The 14,330-nt window shown below is 46.8% G+C and overlaps 1 protein-coding gene and 2 pseudogenes across 1 annotated transcript in view; 1 reads left to right on the top strand and 2 right to left on the bottom strand.

Annotated features, from left to right (window-relative positions):
* The first annotated feature begins 332 nt into the window (after positions 1-332).
* Positions 333-14,330, top strand: part of LOC136656091 (ADP-ribosyl cyclase/cyclic ADP-ribose hydrolase 1-like) — a 34,439-nt gene continuing 20,441 nt past the window's right edge. Inside the window, exon 1 of the mRNA XM_066632931.1 lies at positions 333-574. Within this exon, the coding sequence (XP_066489028.1) occupies positions 333-574 (242 nt within the window). The remainder of the gene's footprint in view (positions 575-14,330) is intronic.
* LOC136656158 (5S ribosomal RNA) lies at positions 8,962-9,081 on the bottom strand (annotated as a pseudogene).
* On the bottom strand, positions 13,643-13,762 carry LOC136656378 (5S ribosomal RNA; annotated as a pseudogene).

The raw sequence follows: 14,330 nt of genomic DNA, 5'->3' as shown, positions 1-14,330 counted from the left end.
ATGAAATTATGATCCAGTGGAGAAGGGAAGGGGCCCAAAAGAAACTTTGTACCCCAAAAGGGACCCCAAAGAAACTTTGTACCACCTGAGCAAATTCCTCTCGGAGACCCTGTGTTCAGATGAAAACCTTCAGCCTGAGCCCCAAAAATGCTGTGTCAGTTCCACACTGCTAGTGGACCTTCGCATGAGTAGGTGGAAAGAAAGAGAAACAGAGAGAGGGGGGAAGGAGGGAGGGAGGAGAAGGTGGTGCCATGTGTGACTCTCAAAAGCTACTTTTCTGCCAGGCATCCAAGCAGCAGCAGCTGTTGCTGTCCTTCAGAAACTCCCTCAAGATGCCCTTCCAAAACAGCTCTGCCACGACTCATCGGCCCAGACTGATACTTTCAGGGGTCATGGTTGTGCTTCTCCTGTTGGTGGTGGTGATTGTGTCGGTGGCTGTGCTCAGCTCAGGAAGGAAAGCGACCCCTGGCTCAAGCCCTGCGCAGTGGAAAGGCGATGGGACTACCAAGCACCTCCAAGAAATCGTCCTGGGCCGATGTTATAACTTCATTGCTACAGTGAACCCTGAGCTCAAGTGAGTAGCAGGAATGCTCACTGATGAGGGACAAAGGAGAGTGGAGGGTGGGTGGGGGGATCTTGTGTGCAGTAGCTGGAGGCAAGCCAGAAAGTCAGCGGGAGACCTGGGCAGTGAACCATTAGAACAGAATATTTAGGCAGAGATCTGAATGTGATCTTAACCGGAAAGACCACATTGAAAAATTAACTGAACAATCTCTTTTTGGCCAACTTTTTCCCACACTCCCAAGTCTGCAACTCATGCGGACTTCATATAGCAAGAATCCTTGCCAGCTTCCCCCCCCCCCATAAGATTGCAGTGTTTGCCTCTACAACTTTGTAGGGTTCCTTGGTCTTCAGTGTCTACCCAAGCATAAGACATTTTTCCAGCATGCAATGAAAGGGAAAGCCACCCCTGTTGAATTTTGTCCCACTGTATGAAAGGCACAGAAGCCCTCCAAGTAAAAGATGGCATGCAGCCCCCAATGAAATCTTCATGGAGATGAAGATGAAATTAAACCTTCGGGGAACTCTGTAACATGTAGAATGGAAGCAACTGTGTGTCACGGAGACCGGATGGGTCAGGAATGGATTTTTTGTATTAGGGCTTTTTTTTGGTGCTCTTCAGAGTGCTTGATGTACACCAAGCTCAGTGGTCCTTACAACAACCCTGCAAGGTAGGTCAGCATTATCAATGTCATTGCAGATAGGACGCTGAGATTGAAAAACAGTGACTTGCCTGAATGAACTCACCTAATGGCAGACAGCAGGAATATCTGAACCAAGGGCTTCTCTTCCTGGTTCAGGGCTCTGTCCCTTACAAAGTGTATACTCAATGCGTATACACACAATGTTAGATACCTGCATGTGATAAGCCAAATCAGCTTCCCAGGGGCTACTTAATAAAGATATGTGTACCATAAAGGGAAGGCTTTGTAATTACATTATAAATTACTGTATAGCTGTTTCAAGCCCTTGGTGATCTTTTTAGGAGCCGATGACATGAACACACACACTCAGAGTTTTGTTTTCCTGCCTTGGTAAAACACTGCAACCAATTCTGTGTGCACTTACCTGAAAGTAACCCAAGAATTGACCATAATGAGTAAACATGCTCAAGATTGTATTGTTAGCCCTGGGAGAAAAGTGTTGAAAAAAAGTAGATGGTGAACCAGCCAATAAAGTAGGTTGTGTGTGTTGGGGGTGGGGGGACGGGACAGAGTGAAATTACGTGTGCGTATGTGTGTGTTTAACTGGCCATTTTATGATGCTGGGAGATTTGCAATTGCTGGTCAGTCAACGGCAAAGGCATTTATTGAGCCTGATGTGAGTACAGCTCAACCAGGAGAGTGATAAAATGATCTTAAAAGAGAGGGACATGAAATAGAGTTTGGGCACTTCCTACATAAGAGACATTTTTGCATGTGCTGTGCAAGATTCAGCATCAAGACTATAGGATATGTAACACATCACACATCTTCTACTCTGCCTTTCTGTGGGGTGAGCCTGACAGCGGAGTCTGATTAAATGCCTGCATGAAATGCTCTTTCATGGGGGAAGTTGCATGTAGACATAGAAAGAAGGCTTTCTGAGGAGGCAGCACCGCAGTGGCTACTGCAGATTCAGTTATCTGTGGAATTCGGTATCCACCAGGGATGGGAACTTGAGTCAGGTGAGTCAAGTCCGAGTCACAAAAATCAGCACTTTTCGCTGACTCGTGTACACTCGAGTCACATGTGTGGAAGACTTGGCAAAACACTCACGTCAAGGGCCCCTGACTCGGCACTCAATTCCCACGCATGCAGACTTGAGTCTATCTGTGTCTGGGTGTGCTTGCTTACTGTTTTTGTGGCATGAAAAACCTCATGGGGCTAGGTTGAAAATCACTGGTGTAAGCAGATCAAGGGGAGAACTTCCTTTGAGTATTTCTGCCCAGGAATGCGTCTCTCCACATCATGCCCATGACCTAATTGCAAGGTTCGCACATGCATATCAAATGCATATGCGTTCTTGCTATTGACATACCTGATGTGCAGCCCCAATGTGGAAGAAAGTTGCCTGCCCTTGCACTAGCCCATAGGTCTCTGACACTGAAATGTGAATTTCAGATTACAACTTGTGCAAGGATTGCTGCAGTCACAGATCTTGGAGGTTACCTTTTTTTGTTGTTTGTTTTTTTGACTTTCCTCCTTTCACACCTACACTGTCACGGGTAGTTACAGGAAAAGGTAAGTCAAGATATACGGCACCCTTTAGACTTAGGTTTGAAATACCACTTCCTGTTCTATTTCAAAACATACAAAAGCCAATTTGTAGAATTAGAAGTGGGTTCTCTGCATACACCTTCCTTATATCCCCTCCGGGCATAGCTAGAGGGGGTCAGAGCACTAAGTTTTGCAGGGAGCCTCACCGCGGCGTACAAGTGGCCCCTCCCCCTCCCCTTTGGAGCTATTTCAGGCCAGGTGAGCAAAACGGAGGCTCCGAAGGGGAGGGCTCACTTGCACAGCGCGGTGAGGTCACCTGCAAACCTTAGGGCTTTGCACCCCCTCTAGCTATGCCACTGGGCCAGAAACATCACAAAGTGCTTAGGCAAGTGGGGTGGTTTTGGCTTGGATCTTGCAGTATTGCACCAGCCTGGAGCCCTGGGCTACATGCAAGTGTGTTTCCTGATACTGTGCAAAGAGGAAAGCTTCAAGAGAACAGGAACTTTGTGGGTGGGGGGGCGGGAGACACTAAAAGGAAAAATCTAAAATGTGGTATTATGCACAGTCCATGATAACAGCCCAATCCTAACCAGTGCTGGCGCAGTGACCCCACATGGCCATATGGCCATGGCCATATCCAGCACTGGCATTGAGCAGGCAGGAAGTCTCATTTGTTCCCTTACCCTGTGTCGAGCCCAAGGCTGCGCAATGGGGCTACCTGGACCTACACCAGTGAAATTGCTGGCACAATCCCAAGACAACCTGGGCTTTCAGGGGCCTTCAGCCCAGGAGGGGGAATAGGATATAGTAGAGGCCGGCACCAGTGATCCCCCCTGGCCTGACCCATCCCCTCTCTGCCCTCCCTCCACCCCATTACACCCCTCCCCACCCCATTCTACCCTCTCCTGCTCCTGCACCACTCATGTGCTCCATTGGGCAGTGCCCTTGGATCAAGCTCCTGGACGGCACAGGGCTTTCCACCGGTGGTGCTTACTCACAGCACCGTTACGCCGGCATAACCCCCCAAATAGGATTGTGCTGTAGGTCTCGTTGAACGCAAGGAGCTTTCTTTTGAGGCCTGGGGATTGGGCTGTTTGTTGCTAAGCTATGTTAAATATACTCTAACTGTAGTCCTAAGCACACTTACCTGGGACGAAGCACCACTGAACACAGAGGCACTTCCAAGAAATCAGCATGCCTAGTATACAGCACTATCACTTGTCCAGATGGACAGAGGATTCTCAGGATAGGGTACAACTGACAATATGGAGGACAACCAATCCCAAGAAGTTAGATAGTTTTCCTTAAGTACATCAGTTTTTTCATTATCCTATCCATTATCCTATCCATTAACTTCTGAGGCCAGGTCTGTTCAAGTTTTAGGAGACTGAACTAATTTAAGATGCTAATTTATAATTAATCAGTACTAGCAAGATTCCCACTCTTGGGCAGATTGTGATTATCTCCTTTGAAGTTCGAGTTTCATTTAATCTGTATCTTTGAGGGATCCTCAGACTGGAATTCACATTTCTGAGGGCTGGATTTGTCACTAAGCAGGACATGTTTATACTGTGAACACAAACTGGGCATACGTGATCCATTAACTGTTACGGCACCCAAGGATGCAAGTGGAGGTTATACATACTATAAGAATGGATAAGAAAGGGTTCTTCAGTTGTACTTTCCTCACCCTCCGATCAAATGAGACAGTCCTGTTTCACAGAGCAAAACACCAAGCTTTGATTCACCAGTAGCCAAAACAAGGTAGACAACTTCAAGCACACTTCAACAGCCCAATCAAGAGCTTACACAGAATCGCAACAAAAAAAGGGATATAAGGATAAAAAGAAAAGAACATTTTTCCCTGGTAAGAGAGTCCTCTAATAGGTGCTGTTTTCATGTTTCATCCATACTCATGTATCTCCTGACAAATTCTAATGTAGGATCTGTGGACCTTAAAGTCACAAACTTATATAAAATTTTCTGAAGGCTACAGTTTTTCATTCCTTGGCTGAAAGTTTAAGGAATGTTAGCAAATAAGCCATTGAGGAGTGCTATTATAAACACTGTTCCAGGTCAAGCATCATTTGAGTACCTGCCCTAGACCAAGTTACAAATGGGATTCTAGCTTTCTCCAACTTCCTTATTTGCACACTTACAAATAGCAAAGGTTTGTACAAGGATCGAAAACCAAATGAACCATGAGAGTCACATGGGTGAAATCAAACTGTTGATCACACAAGTCAAAGATATTTGGTGTGTCACAGTTTGCTTCCTTCTAGGAAAGGCAGGTCCATATCTCCCACTTCCTGGAGAGAACATCTGCATGCAGTCAACCAAAACATTAAAGATATGGTATGCAGCTGTGTGCATGTTTTTTCTTGTTCCGCAGCACATGTGTGGGGACTAGTCTGGATCTACTTCTGGGAGTTCTTATTTCTAGTCAAAGAGCAGATGTGGATGGCTCCAATCTGGGTTTGGTTCATTGCAGGGACAGATCCTGCTGTGGTCCTGATTCAGATCAATGACTTTCCATACATGCTATTTAACAAGTAAAAAACAAACATGTGGCTGTATATCACATGCTTAAAATGACATGTATTTGACCTGACAAGTCGTCCAATTCAGGATGTTTGCTATAGAACAGCTGAGAAGACACAGTAAACACTAAAAACTCCTTTGTCCTTGGCACATCCTGGAAGCCATAGAGAAATAAAATCCTTAATTCCAAATTTCAAAAAGTGCCATAGGTCTATTCCCATTTTAGGGCAACTGGGTACCCTGAGGAATACCCTGTGATGAGCCTCTCCAGCTGTGTCCACATGTCCACCTACAAAATATCACAAGGGCTAACTTCCTCTGATTGACCTGCTCTCCACTGAAGTTGGTGAGGTTTCCAGTGCACATCTAATTGGATTTGGAATGAAGCACAGAATACATGACTGTAGGTTTTGTGGATGTACAGTCCTGAAAGAAGGCAGAATCCAAATTACTCGCTACAGTTCCAGACAGAATGAGGTTCAGTTGTGAAAAGTTTCCCTCCTGCTTCACTTTTCTAAGATTGTTTCCACATTCGCCCATTTCTCTGGAATCACTGCTGCTTCTCTTGCTTTTAATGGAGAATCCAGATTACATCAGTGTTTTCTGCAGTGTCCTGTGCTTCCTCAGACCTTGGGAAATGGCAATAATAGGAGCACCAACCTGACCAGTGAAAACATGCAAAATGTTTTTGAGGCTCCTCAGGGTTACTATGCCTTATCTTACCCAGAATACTTCTGTTGGAGGTTAAACTGGGACTGGAACTGGAAAAGGTGCAGAAGACAGCAACCAAAATGATTACTGAGTTGGGACACCTTTCTTATTAAGAAAGGCTACAGTGTTTGAGGCTCTTCAGTCTAGAACAGTGTTTCTCAAACTGTGGGTCAGGACCCACTAGGTGGGTTGCGAGCCAATTTCAGGTGGGTCCCCATTCATTTCAATATTTTATTTTTAATATATTAGACTTGATGCTACCCTGGTATGTGACTGCATCTGGGGAAATGTTACAGACCTATACTTTTAACAAGCTACTATGTATATTATTTTAACAATAATAGTCAGTGGGACTTACTCCTGGGTATTTGCAGCCTAGCATTAGGCTAGGAGGGTATTACTCCTAGCATTGGAGCCTAGGATTGTTAAAAATTTTCCTGCTTGATTATGTCACTTCCTGTCATTACATCACTTCTAGTGGGTCCTGATAGATTCTCATTCTAAAAACTGGGTCCCGGTGCTAAATGTGTGAGAATCACTGGTCTAGAAATTTGCACCGGAGTGGGGACATGACTGAGACATACAAAATTTTGCAGGGAATGGATAGGTTGGATAGAGGAATGATCTTTTCCCTCTCACACAACACCAGAAGCAAGGGACATCCACTAAAATTGAAGTTTTGGGAGAGTTAGAACAGATAAAAGAAAATATTTCTTTACCCAGAGCATAATTAATCTGTGGAACTCCTTGACGCAGGATGTGGTGATGGCATCTGGCCTAGATGCCTTTAACAGGGGATTGGACAAATTTATGGAAAGTCCATCACAGGTTACAAGCCATGATGGACACATGCAACCTCCTGGTTTTGGAAGTAGGCTACCTCAGAATGCCAGATGCAAGAGATATAGGTATCGTGTGCTTCCTGAGGCATCTGTGAGATAAAGGAGGCTAGACTAAATGGGCCTTTGGCCTGATCCAGCAGGGCTCTTCTTACGTAAATGCTTGAATGTCTCATTTTGGTGAGCACTCATTCCATGAGTTTGCCAATAGCAGGGATGTCCAAACTTGCTTAATCTAAGAGCCACATACAATAAACGTTAGGTGTCTGAGAGTTGAAGAGAGATGCTTGAGAACATTTAAGAAGCATTTAAATTATTTAATGTTCAATCCAGTGAACTCTTAGTTCACAACCAGTAAATAAAGCCTGAACATTTTTTATTTACCTTTTATATTCATTGTGATGCAAAAAGGAGCTCAGCCAACATATTTCTGAGAGCTGCAAATTATGTCAGGCAGCTACATGTGGTTCAAAATTTACAGTTTGACCACTAATTAGTATGGAAATACTAATTCCACTATTAGTATGGAAATAGTATGGAGCAGTGGTGACCCCAAGTTCCTAGGGGCTCTGGGAGAATCTGCTCCATGATGGGCTCTGTAACTTCCAGTGGTACCAAGGATGCCGGGGGATGGTCTTGCCCAGTGGGTCCTCTTATGGGCATCAATCCTTGACCAGCACCCAACCTGGCAGATTCCAGAAACCATACCTGGGACAGAGTTTGTGCCTAACTCGATCGGTTCCTGTTGTATGTGGAATATCTAAACACAAATCAGGGTTACTACATGTACCTGCCACTTAATGACAGGCATACGTTCTGCAAACTCCATCATTAGGCACATTCATTGTTCTCTGAACCATGAGAAATGGCAGCCAAGTAGCATCCCAGAATGCCTTGTGATGGCCAAGTAACACCCCAGAATGCCTTGCAGGGTCAGGAAGGCAGCTAGCTAGGAAAAGTGCTAATGGGAAGCATGGGTTAGTCAGTTGAGCCAGCAAAGAAGGAGGGAAGGAAGGAAGGAAGGAAGGGTGAGTTTGTAGGACCACCACTGTATATGTGATCCGTCATTGGCCAGAATGTCTCTATGCGGTGCATACCTGTACTTCCTACAGTGGCGTCACCACGATTTATGTCACCCAGTGCAGGGGGCCAGCGTGTTGCACCCCCATGATGGGACTCCTTCCATGCAGTGTTCAGGGTAGTTTGGTGATACACCATCTCCCTGCCCCTGCTGAAGTTTTGGCTATGATAGAATAGAGATTGTTCAACATGGTTTGTTCCATTGCATTCTGCATGAAATTACACATTGAATGATATATAACATGATGGTTTTATATGAAAATACCAAGATTTAAAAAATTTTGGTCAGTAGTGATGTCACCCCCCCCGAGCATGTCACCTGGTACAACCTCCACCCCCCGCAACCTGCTAGCAACACCACTGACTTTGTATACTGTATCAAGTCCCGCATTTTAAAAGGAGTCCTAATAGCCTGGGCAAACCTGTTCCCATTTATATTATGACTGAACACATTTTTAAAGAAAATAACTCTGTGTGTGTGTGTGTGTGTGTTGCATATGTTTTTGGCGAGTGTATGAACTTGCCTGCTCTTTGAATGTAGGCTCCAACAGAAGTATCCTGTGTGCGACTTAGACAATTCTGCTTTATTTGTCTCTGGAATTCTCTGCACAGCAAGAAAGCCAAACAAAGCCTACAAAAGGTCTTTGAAAACCTCCTTTTCAGAAACTCTGAAACTGGCAAATACTTTCTGAGGCAGGGAGTCACAGCCTGAAAGGGCACTCCTGGTTTGAATCAGCATTCAAACTCTCCGCTTTCTTTTTCATGACATAAAAATAAAAAGCTTGGCTACACTGTGTACAATAATTTATTTACTGCCTGCAAGCAAAGGACAAATTACAGCTCATCATGGCTAAGAAGGACCCCTTTTGTTTCTCTCTGCACATGTCTGCCAAAGGCATTGATCGAGATTTAAGATCCACTGATCCAGATTTTACCCATCATACTTTATCAGAAAGGAAAGTCAAGCCTGCAGTTGCACCACATTCCCTTAAAATGGTTGGCAACCTTCAGTCTCGAAAAACTATGGTATAAGCCTACAGCACCCGGTATTCCCAGGCGGTCTCCCATCCAGGTACTAACCAAGCCTGACCCTGCTTAGCTTCTGAGATCATACAAGATCAGGCATGTGCAGGGTAACAGTTGCTGCATTAGTCTGGCCCTAAAAGCCATCACTTTTGGAATGCTGGTTGTGAAATGGCTTGGAGCCATCGTGCCCACTGAGATCCCCTTTCTCCTTGGCAAAGCCAGCAAACTTCACTAAAGCGAAATCCTTCACCCAGGATTCAAAAATGCAATATTGATTGTTGTCTATTGTCTGGGGGCAATGCAGGGGGTTGGCAGAGGTGGTCTGTGACTGATGAAAGTTGGAAGTAGGGGAAAAAAATGTTGCAATGTTCTCTACATGCCATAGCATGTAAGCAGGGCAGGCCTTAGAAGTTGCAGGGCCCAATGCAAAACATTTTTGTGGGGGCCCCTACTCACTAGGGTGAGTGGCAGTTGCAAGACCCCCAGCATCAGTGTCACCACCAACTGCTTCCAGGGGGGCCAATTTCAAACCAGTTGGACCCAGTGGCGGATGGGCAGGAGAGCCATCTAGCAGCAATGCTCTCCCTGCAACACCTCGGCATGGAAGATTCCATGCCAGTGCGTCAGCCACTTAGCTAGGTGCTGGCTGTAGCTGCAGGCACTCTGCTCACCACCCCCGTGTGGGGCCCCTCCAGGTGCAGGGCCCAGTTTGGCCAAATTGGACCCATAAGGCCACCCCTGGGTTTAAGCCCCAGAGGAGTCAGGGCTGGGACTGATGGCTACAGTCATTTTTGGATTCCTAGCACAAAATACCTTTGTGTGTCACTCTTGTGGCTAGGAGTGGCTCCACTGGTAGGCCCTGGTGGGAGACAGTCCACAATTAAATGGCCACCCAAGAACCCACACTCATGCTTCAGCACCCCCTGGGGCAACGAGAGCCCACTGCCCCTCACCACTGCCCAATGAGAGCCAGGATGGTATAGCGGCTTTGAAAGTTGAAGTGAGACATGGAAGATCCAGGTTCAAATCCCTGTGGGCCAGTCATCTACCCAGCAAGAGAGGAACCATGAACACCACCCAGAGCTCCTTGGAGGAAGAGCGGTATAAAAATTTGAAAAAACAAACAAAATAATTCAGCTCCCATGGAGATGATTACCAGTGATTGTGGAGGGGCAGCAACAGACCATCTTCTTCTCCTTCCTGAGACATTTATGCAGTTCTCAACTGTCCTTTCCCCCAAGATTGCATAAAGGCTGAGGCATCCAGGAATGGTTAAGTAGTGCCAGGGAGAGAGAGAGAGATAGACATGAGTGCACCCCCACTTTACCACCTACAAGCTATTGCCACAGTGGTAAAAACCCATTCACGCCTAGCTAACTTTTCCAGGAAGGTACCGTCAGTGATGGGGAAATGGGAAAAGCAGGCAACAGACATGGAGGAGGCAGTCCTTCCCAGTCCCCACTGGAGCATGAAGAAGCAGAATCAGCCCCAGTTTTGGGGAAGGAAAGCGCTGAAAGGGGTCCCCTACGTTGTGCCCCCCCTTGTACCAGGGCAGCACCTTTCAACCTTTTCCATCTCTCTGTACACTGCCAAGGTGCTAAAATTGTCAAGGCACATCATCGGTTTTTTGACAATTGACAAGACACACCGCACTGCATCTAATAGGGTCTTCTTCCAGTGGCCCTATTAATAAATGATCCTCCCCCAAATTCCCGTGGCACACCTGCAAACCATTTGCAGCACACTGTTTGAACATTGCCATGCTAGGGAAAGCACGGGTGTGAGCCAACTCTCTCCAAGAGTGCCCAGGAAGCAGGCAGTGGGCAGGTGGCAGAGAGCTCAGCTGTTTTTTTTGGAGGGGGGGGGGTGAGTATTTTGCACATGTTAGTATTTGTTTATTATTCATTAACAGTATTTTTACCCTGCCTTTCTCCTCAAGGGAACTCAAGGACCCAAGTACTAAGAGTACACAGTACTGTTTGTATCTATTAACATTTGCAGGCCTACTTTTGGCTGATGCTGTATCCCAAGGCTCAAAGTGGCTGCGGAATACCTCTTTTGTATGAATGTGTGTGATGGGGAACACCAGGTTGAATCAAAGAAGTTGTATGAATTGTAAGTTTGTATGAATGTGTGTGATGGAGAGCACCAGGTTGAATCAAAGAAGCCCACCATCACACCAAGCACCTGTGAATATTTAAACCAAGCGATCACATGCTATGGTCCTGCCTTTCAACTCTCTTTGGGAGAACTGTAAACTCTGTAAACATCTATCATTCATCCAGAAATTCAGACAATTTATGCTTCCTAAAAATGTTCCTTTCCATGCACACCTTCTTCCACAGGGTGGCAGCATTTCACATTCAATTACAATTTCATCTGAAGAAACCATTCAAGCTGAATACAGCTTTGGGAGCTTTTACATGGAATTCAATCTGATTTGCACAACCTTGATTTGTCCTTCCTTGTTGCATTTATCCAACAGTACACAGGCAGCCCAATCCTAACTTGTGCTGGAACAGGCAGGCCGGCAGGTTGTTGTTGGACTCCTTCAGTCTCAGAAGACTCTGGTATCGCACTCTGAATGGTGGTACTGGAACAGCGTCTTGTGTGGCTGAAAAGGCCGATTCGGGAGTGACAATCCCTTCCACGCTGGGAGCAAATGTCGTCTGTCCCTGGTGTGTCTCCCTGGCTATGGGCCTTCCTTCGTTGCCTCGGTCTGTTGGCCAAGTGTTTCTTCAAACTGGGAGAGGCCATGCTGCACAGCCTGCCTCCAAGCACTCAGAGGCCAGGGTTTCCCACCTGTTGAGATCCATTCCTAAGGCCTTCAGATCTCTCTTGCAGATATCCTTGTATCGCAGCTGTGGTCTACCTGTAGGGTGCTTTCCCTGCACGAGTTCTCCATAGAGGAGATCCTTTGGGATCCGGCCATCGCCCAATCTCACAACATGACCAAGCCAACGCAGGCGTCTCTGTTTCAGCAGTGCATACATGCTAGGGATTCCAGCTCGTTCCAGGACTGTGTTGTTTGGAACTTTGTCCTGCCAGGTGATGTCGAGAATGCGTCGGAGGCAGCACATGTGGAAAGTGTTCAGTTTCCTCTCCTGTTGTGAGCGAAGAGTCCATGACTCGCTGCAGTACAGAAGTGTACTCAGGACGCAAGCTCTGTAGACCTGGATCTTGGTATGTTCCGTCAGCTTCTTGTTGGACCAGACTCTCTTTGTGAGTCTGGAAAATGTGGTAGCTGCTTTACCAATGTATCTGTTTAACTTGGTATTGAGAGAAAGTGTGTCGGAGATCGTTGAGCCAAGGTACACAAAGTCATGGACAACCTCCAGTTCATGCGCAGAGATTGCAATGCAGGGAGGTGAGTCCACATCCTGAACCATGACCTGTGTTTTCTTTAAGCTGATCGTCAGTCCAAAGTCTTGGCAGGCCTTGCTAAAACGATTCATGAGCTGCTGGAGATCTTTGGCAGAGTGGGTAGTGACAGCTGCATTGTCGGCAAAGAGGAAGTCACGCAGACATTTCAGCTGAACTTTGGACTTTGCTCTCAGTCTGGAGAGGTTGAAGAGCTTTCCGTCTGATCTGATCTGGTGATAGATGCCTTCTGTTGCAGTTTGAAAGGCATGCTTCAGCAGTACAGCAAAGAAAATCCCAAACAAGGTTGGTGCAAGAACACAGCCCTGCTTCGCTCTGCTTCAGATGTCAAAGGGGTCTGATGTGGAGCCGTCAAAGACTACAGTGCCCTACATGTCTTCGTGGAAAGACCTGATGATGCTGAGGAGCCTGGGTGGACATCCGATCTTGGGGAGAATCTTGAAAGGCCTTCCCTGCTGACCAGGTCGAAAGCCTTCGAGAGATCTATGAAGGCTATAAAGAGTGGCTGTTGTTCCCTGCATTTCTCCTGCAGCTGTCTAAGGGAGAATACCATATCATTGGTGGACCTGTTGGCTTGGAATCCACACTGCAATTCTGGATAGACGCTCTCTGCAAGTACCTGGAGCCTCTTTAGTGCAACTTGGGCAAACAACTTTCCTACAACGCTAAGGAGAGAGATGCCGCGGTAGTTATTGCAGTCACCCCTGTCGCCTTTGTTCTTGTACAGTGTGATGAAGTTTGCATCTCTCAAGTCCTGTGGTACTCCACCTTCTGTATTCAGCACAAGTTTCAGGCTGCTTGTGGGTCAGCCTGATGCAAGGGGAGGCTGTTCCTCTTACCCCTGGAGAGCCGCAGCAGCCTCAATGGGTCTACTCAGATCTGCACTACCTAAATCAGTGGTGCAAATCTGAGCAGCCCAGGACTACCCTGGGCCACCCGGGAACAGGGCTAGGATCCGCTATAACTGGTACTTGGTACCATAAGGACCACTCTCCAGAGGCCTCTCTGAGGCAGGTACTATCTGGGGTGGTGCTTACACAAAGGAGCTTTGCATCCAGGAAGCTTGGGGTGACACAATGATATAATGTGACACAATGATGTAATGTGACACAATGATGTAATTGTGTCACCCCTGACCTTCCAGGTTATCATACTGCATTAATCTCCTGCTGGGCTGCCTGTCTTTGGTGATCTTCAGTCCCAGTTGCTTCAATTTCTTGCCAGCGAGCGGCAAAAACATGGTCATTAGTGAGAGCAGTGGGACCGGTTGGTTGGCAACCTTCAGTCTTGAAAGACTCTGGTATAAGCCTACAGCACCCGGTATTCCCAGGTGGTCTCCCATCCAAGTACTAACCAGGCCTGACCCTGCTTAGCTTCCAAGATCAGACGAGATCGGGCATGTGCAGGGTAACAGCGGCTAAGTGCAAAGCAGTCCAGAGATAGCTGAAGGGCTAGCCTCCATTGCCCCCCTTGTGATGCCACTGCTCCCTCCCCTTTTGGACATTACACTGGCAGCTCTCAGTGCCTCTGCCACACCAGTGGCAGCCCTGCAGCACATTCTGGTTTTTCCCATGGCAGTATTTTCTTGGTTTCTGATAGGAGTGACACTGGCAGAAACCTTGAGCACAATGCTCCTCTCACGTGGTCTGAAGCTTCTCAGGCTGACTCTACACAGGAAGCAGAGCGGCGTACATGACTGAAGCAGTAGGCTTGGTCACAGCGCTTCAGACAACAGGTAGGACCTGACAGTTTGTGTGCTATCTCATCTTAACTTGCCTATGAATCAAACGTTTGCACATGAGGGACAAAAGTTCTCAACCATCCCTTTGCCTGCTAAGCTGCACTGTCCACCTGCTGCTGTTGAAGTGGCCCAGAACCTTCTGTGTCCTCATCCTGCAGCCTTTGCAGACCAGGCTCGACATTTCCCAGCCAGCCCTCAGCTGCTCCCACACTGCAGCATGCAAGAAGATGGTAGATGGTTGGCAACCTTCAG

This window comes from Tiliqua scincoides, chromosome 6 (genome assembly GCF_035046505.1).
Source record: "Tiliqua scincoides isolate rTilSci1 chromosome 6, rTilSci1.hap2, whole genome shotgun sequence".
NCBI lineage: Eukaryota > Metazoa > Chordata > Lepidosauria > Squamata > Scincidae > Tiliqua > Tiliqua scincoides.
Note: the sequence above shows the minus strand (reverse complement) of the source record. Positions and strands in the feature narration are given on the sequence as shown.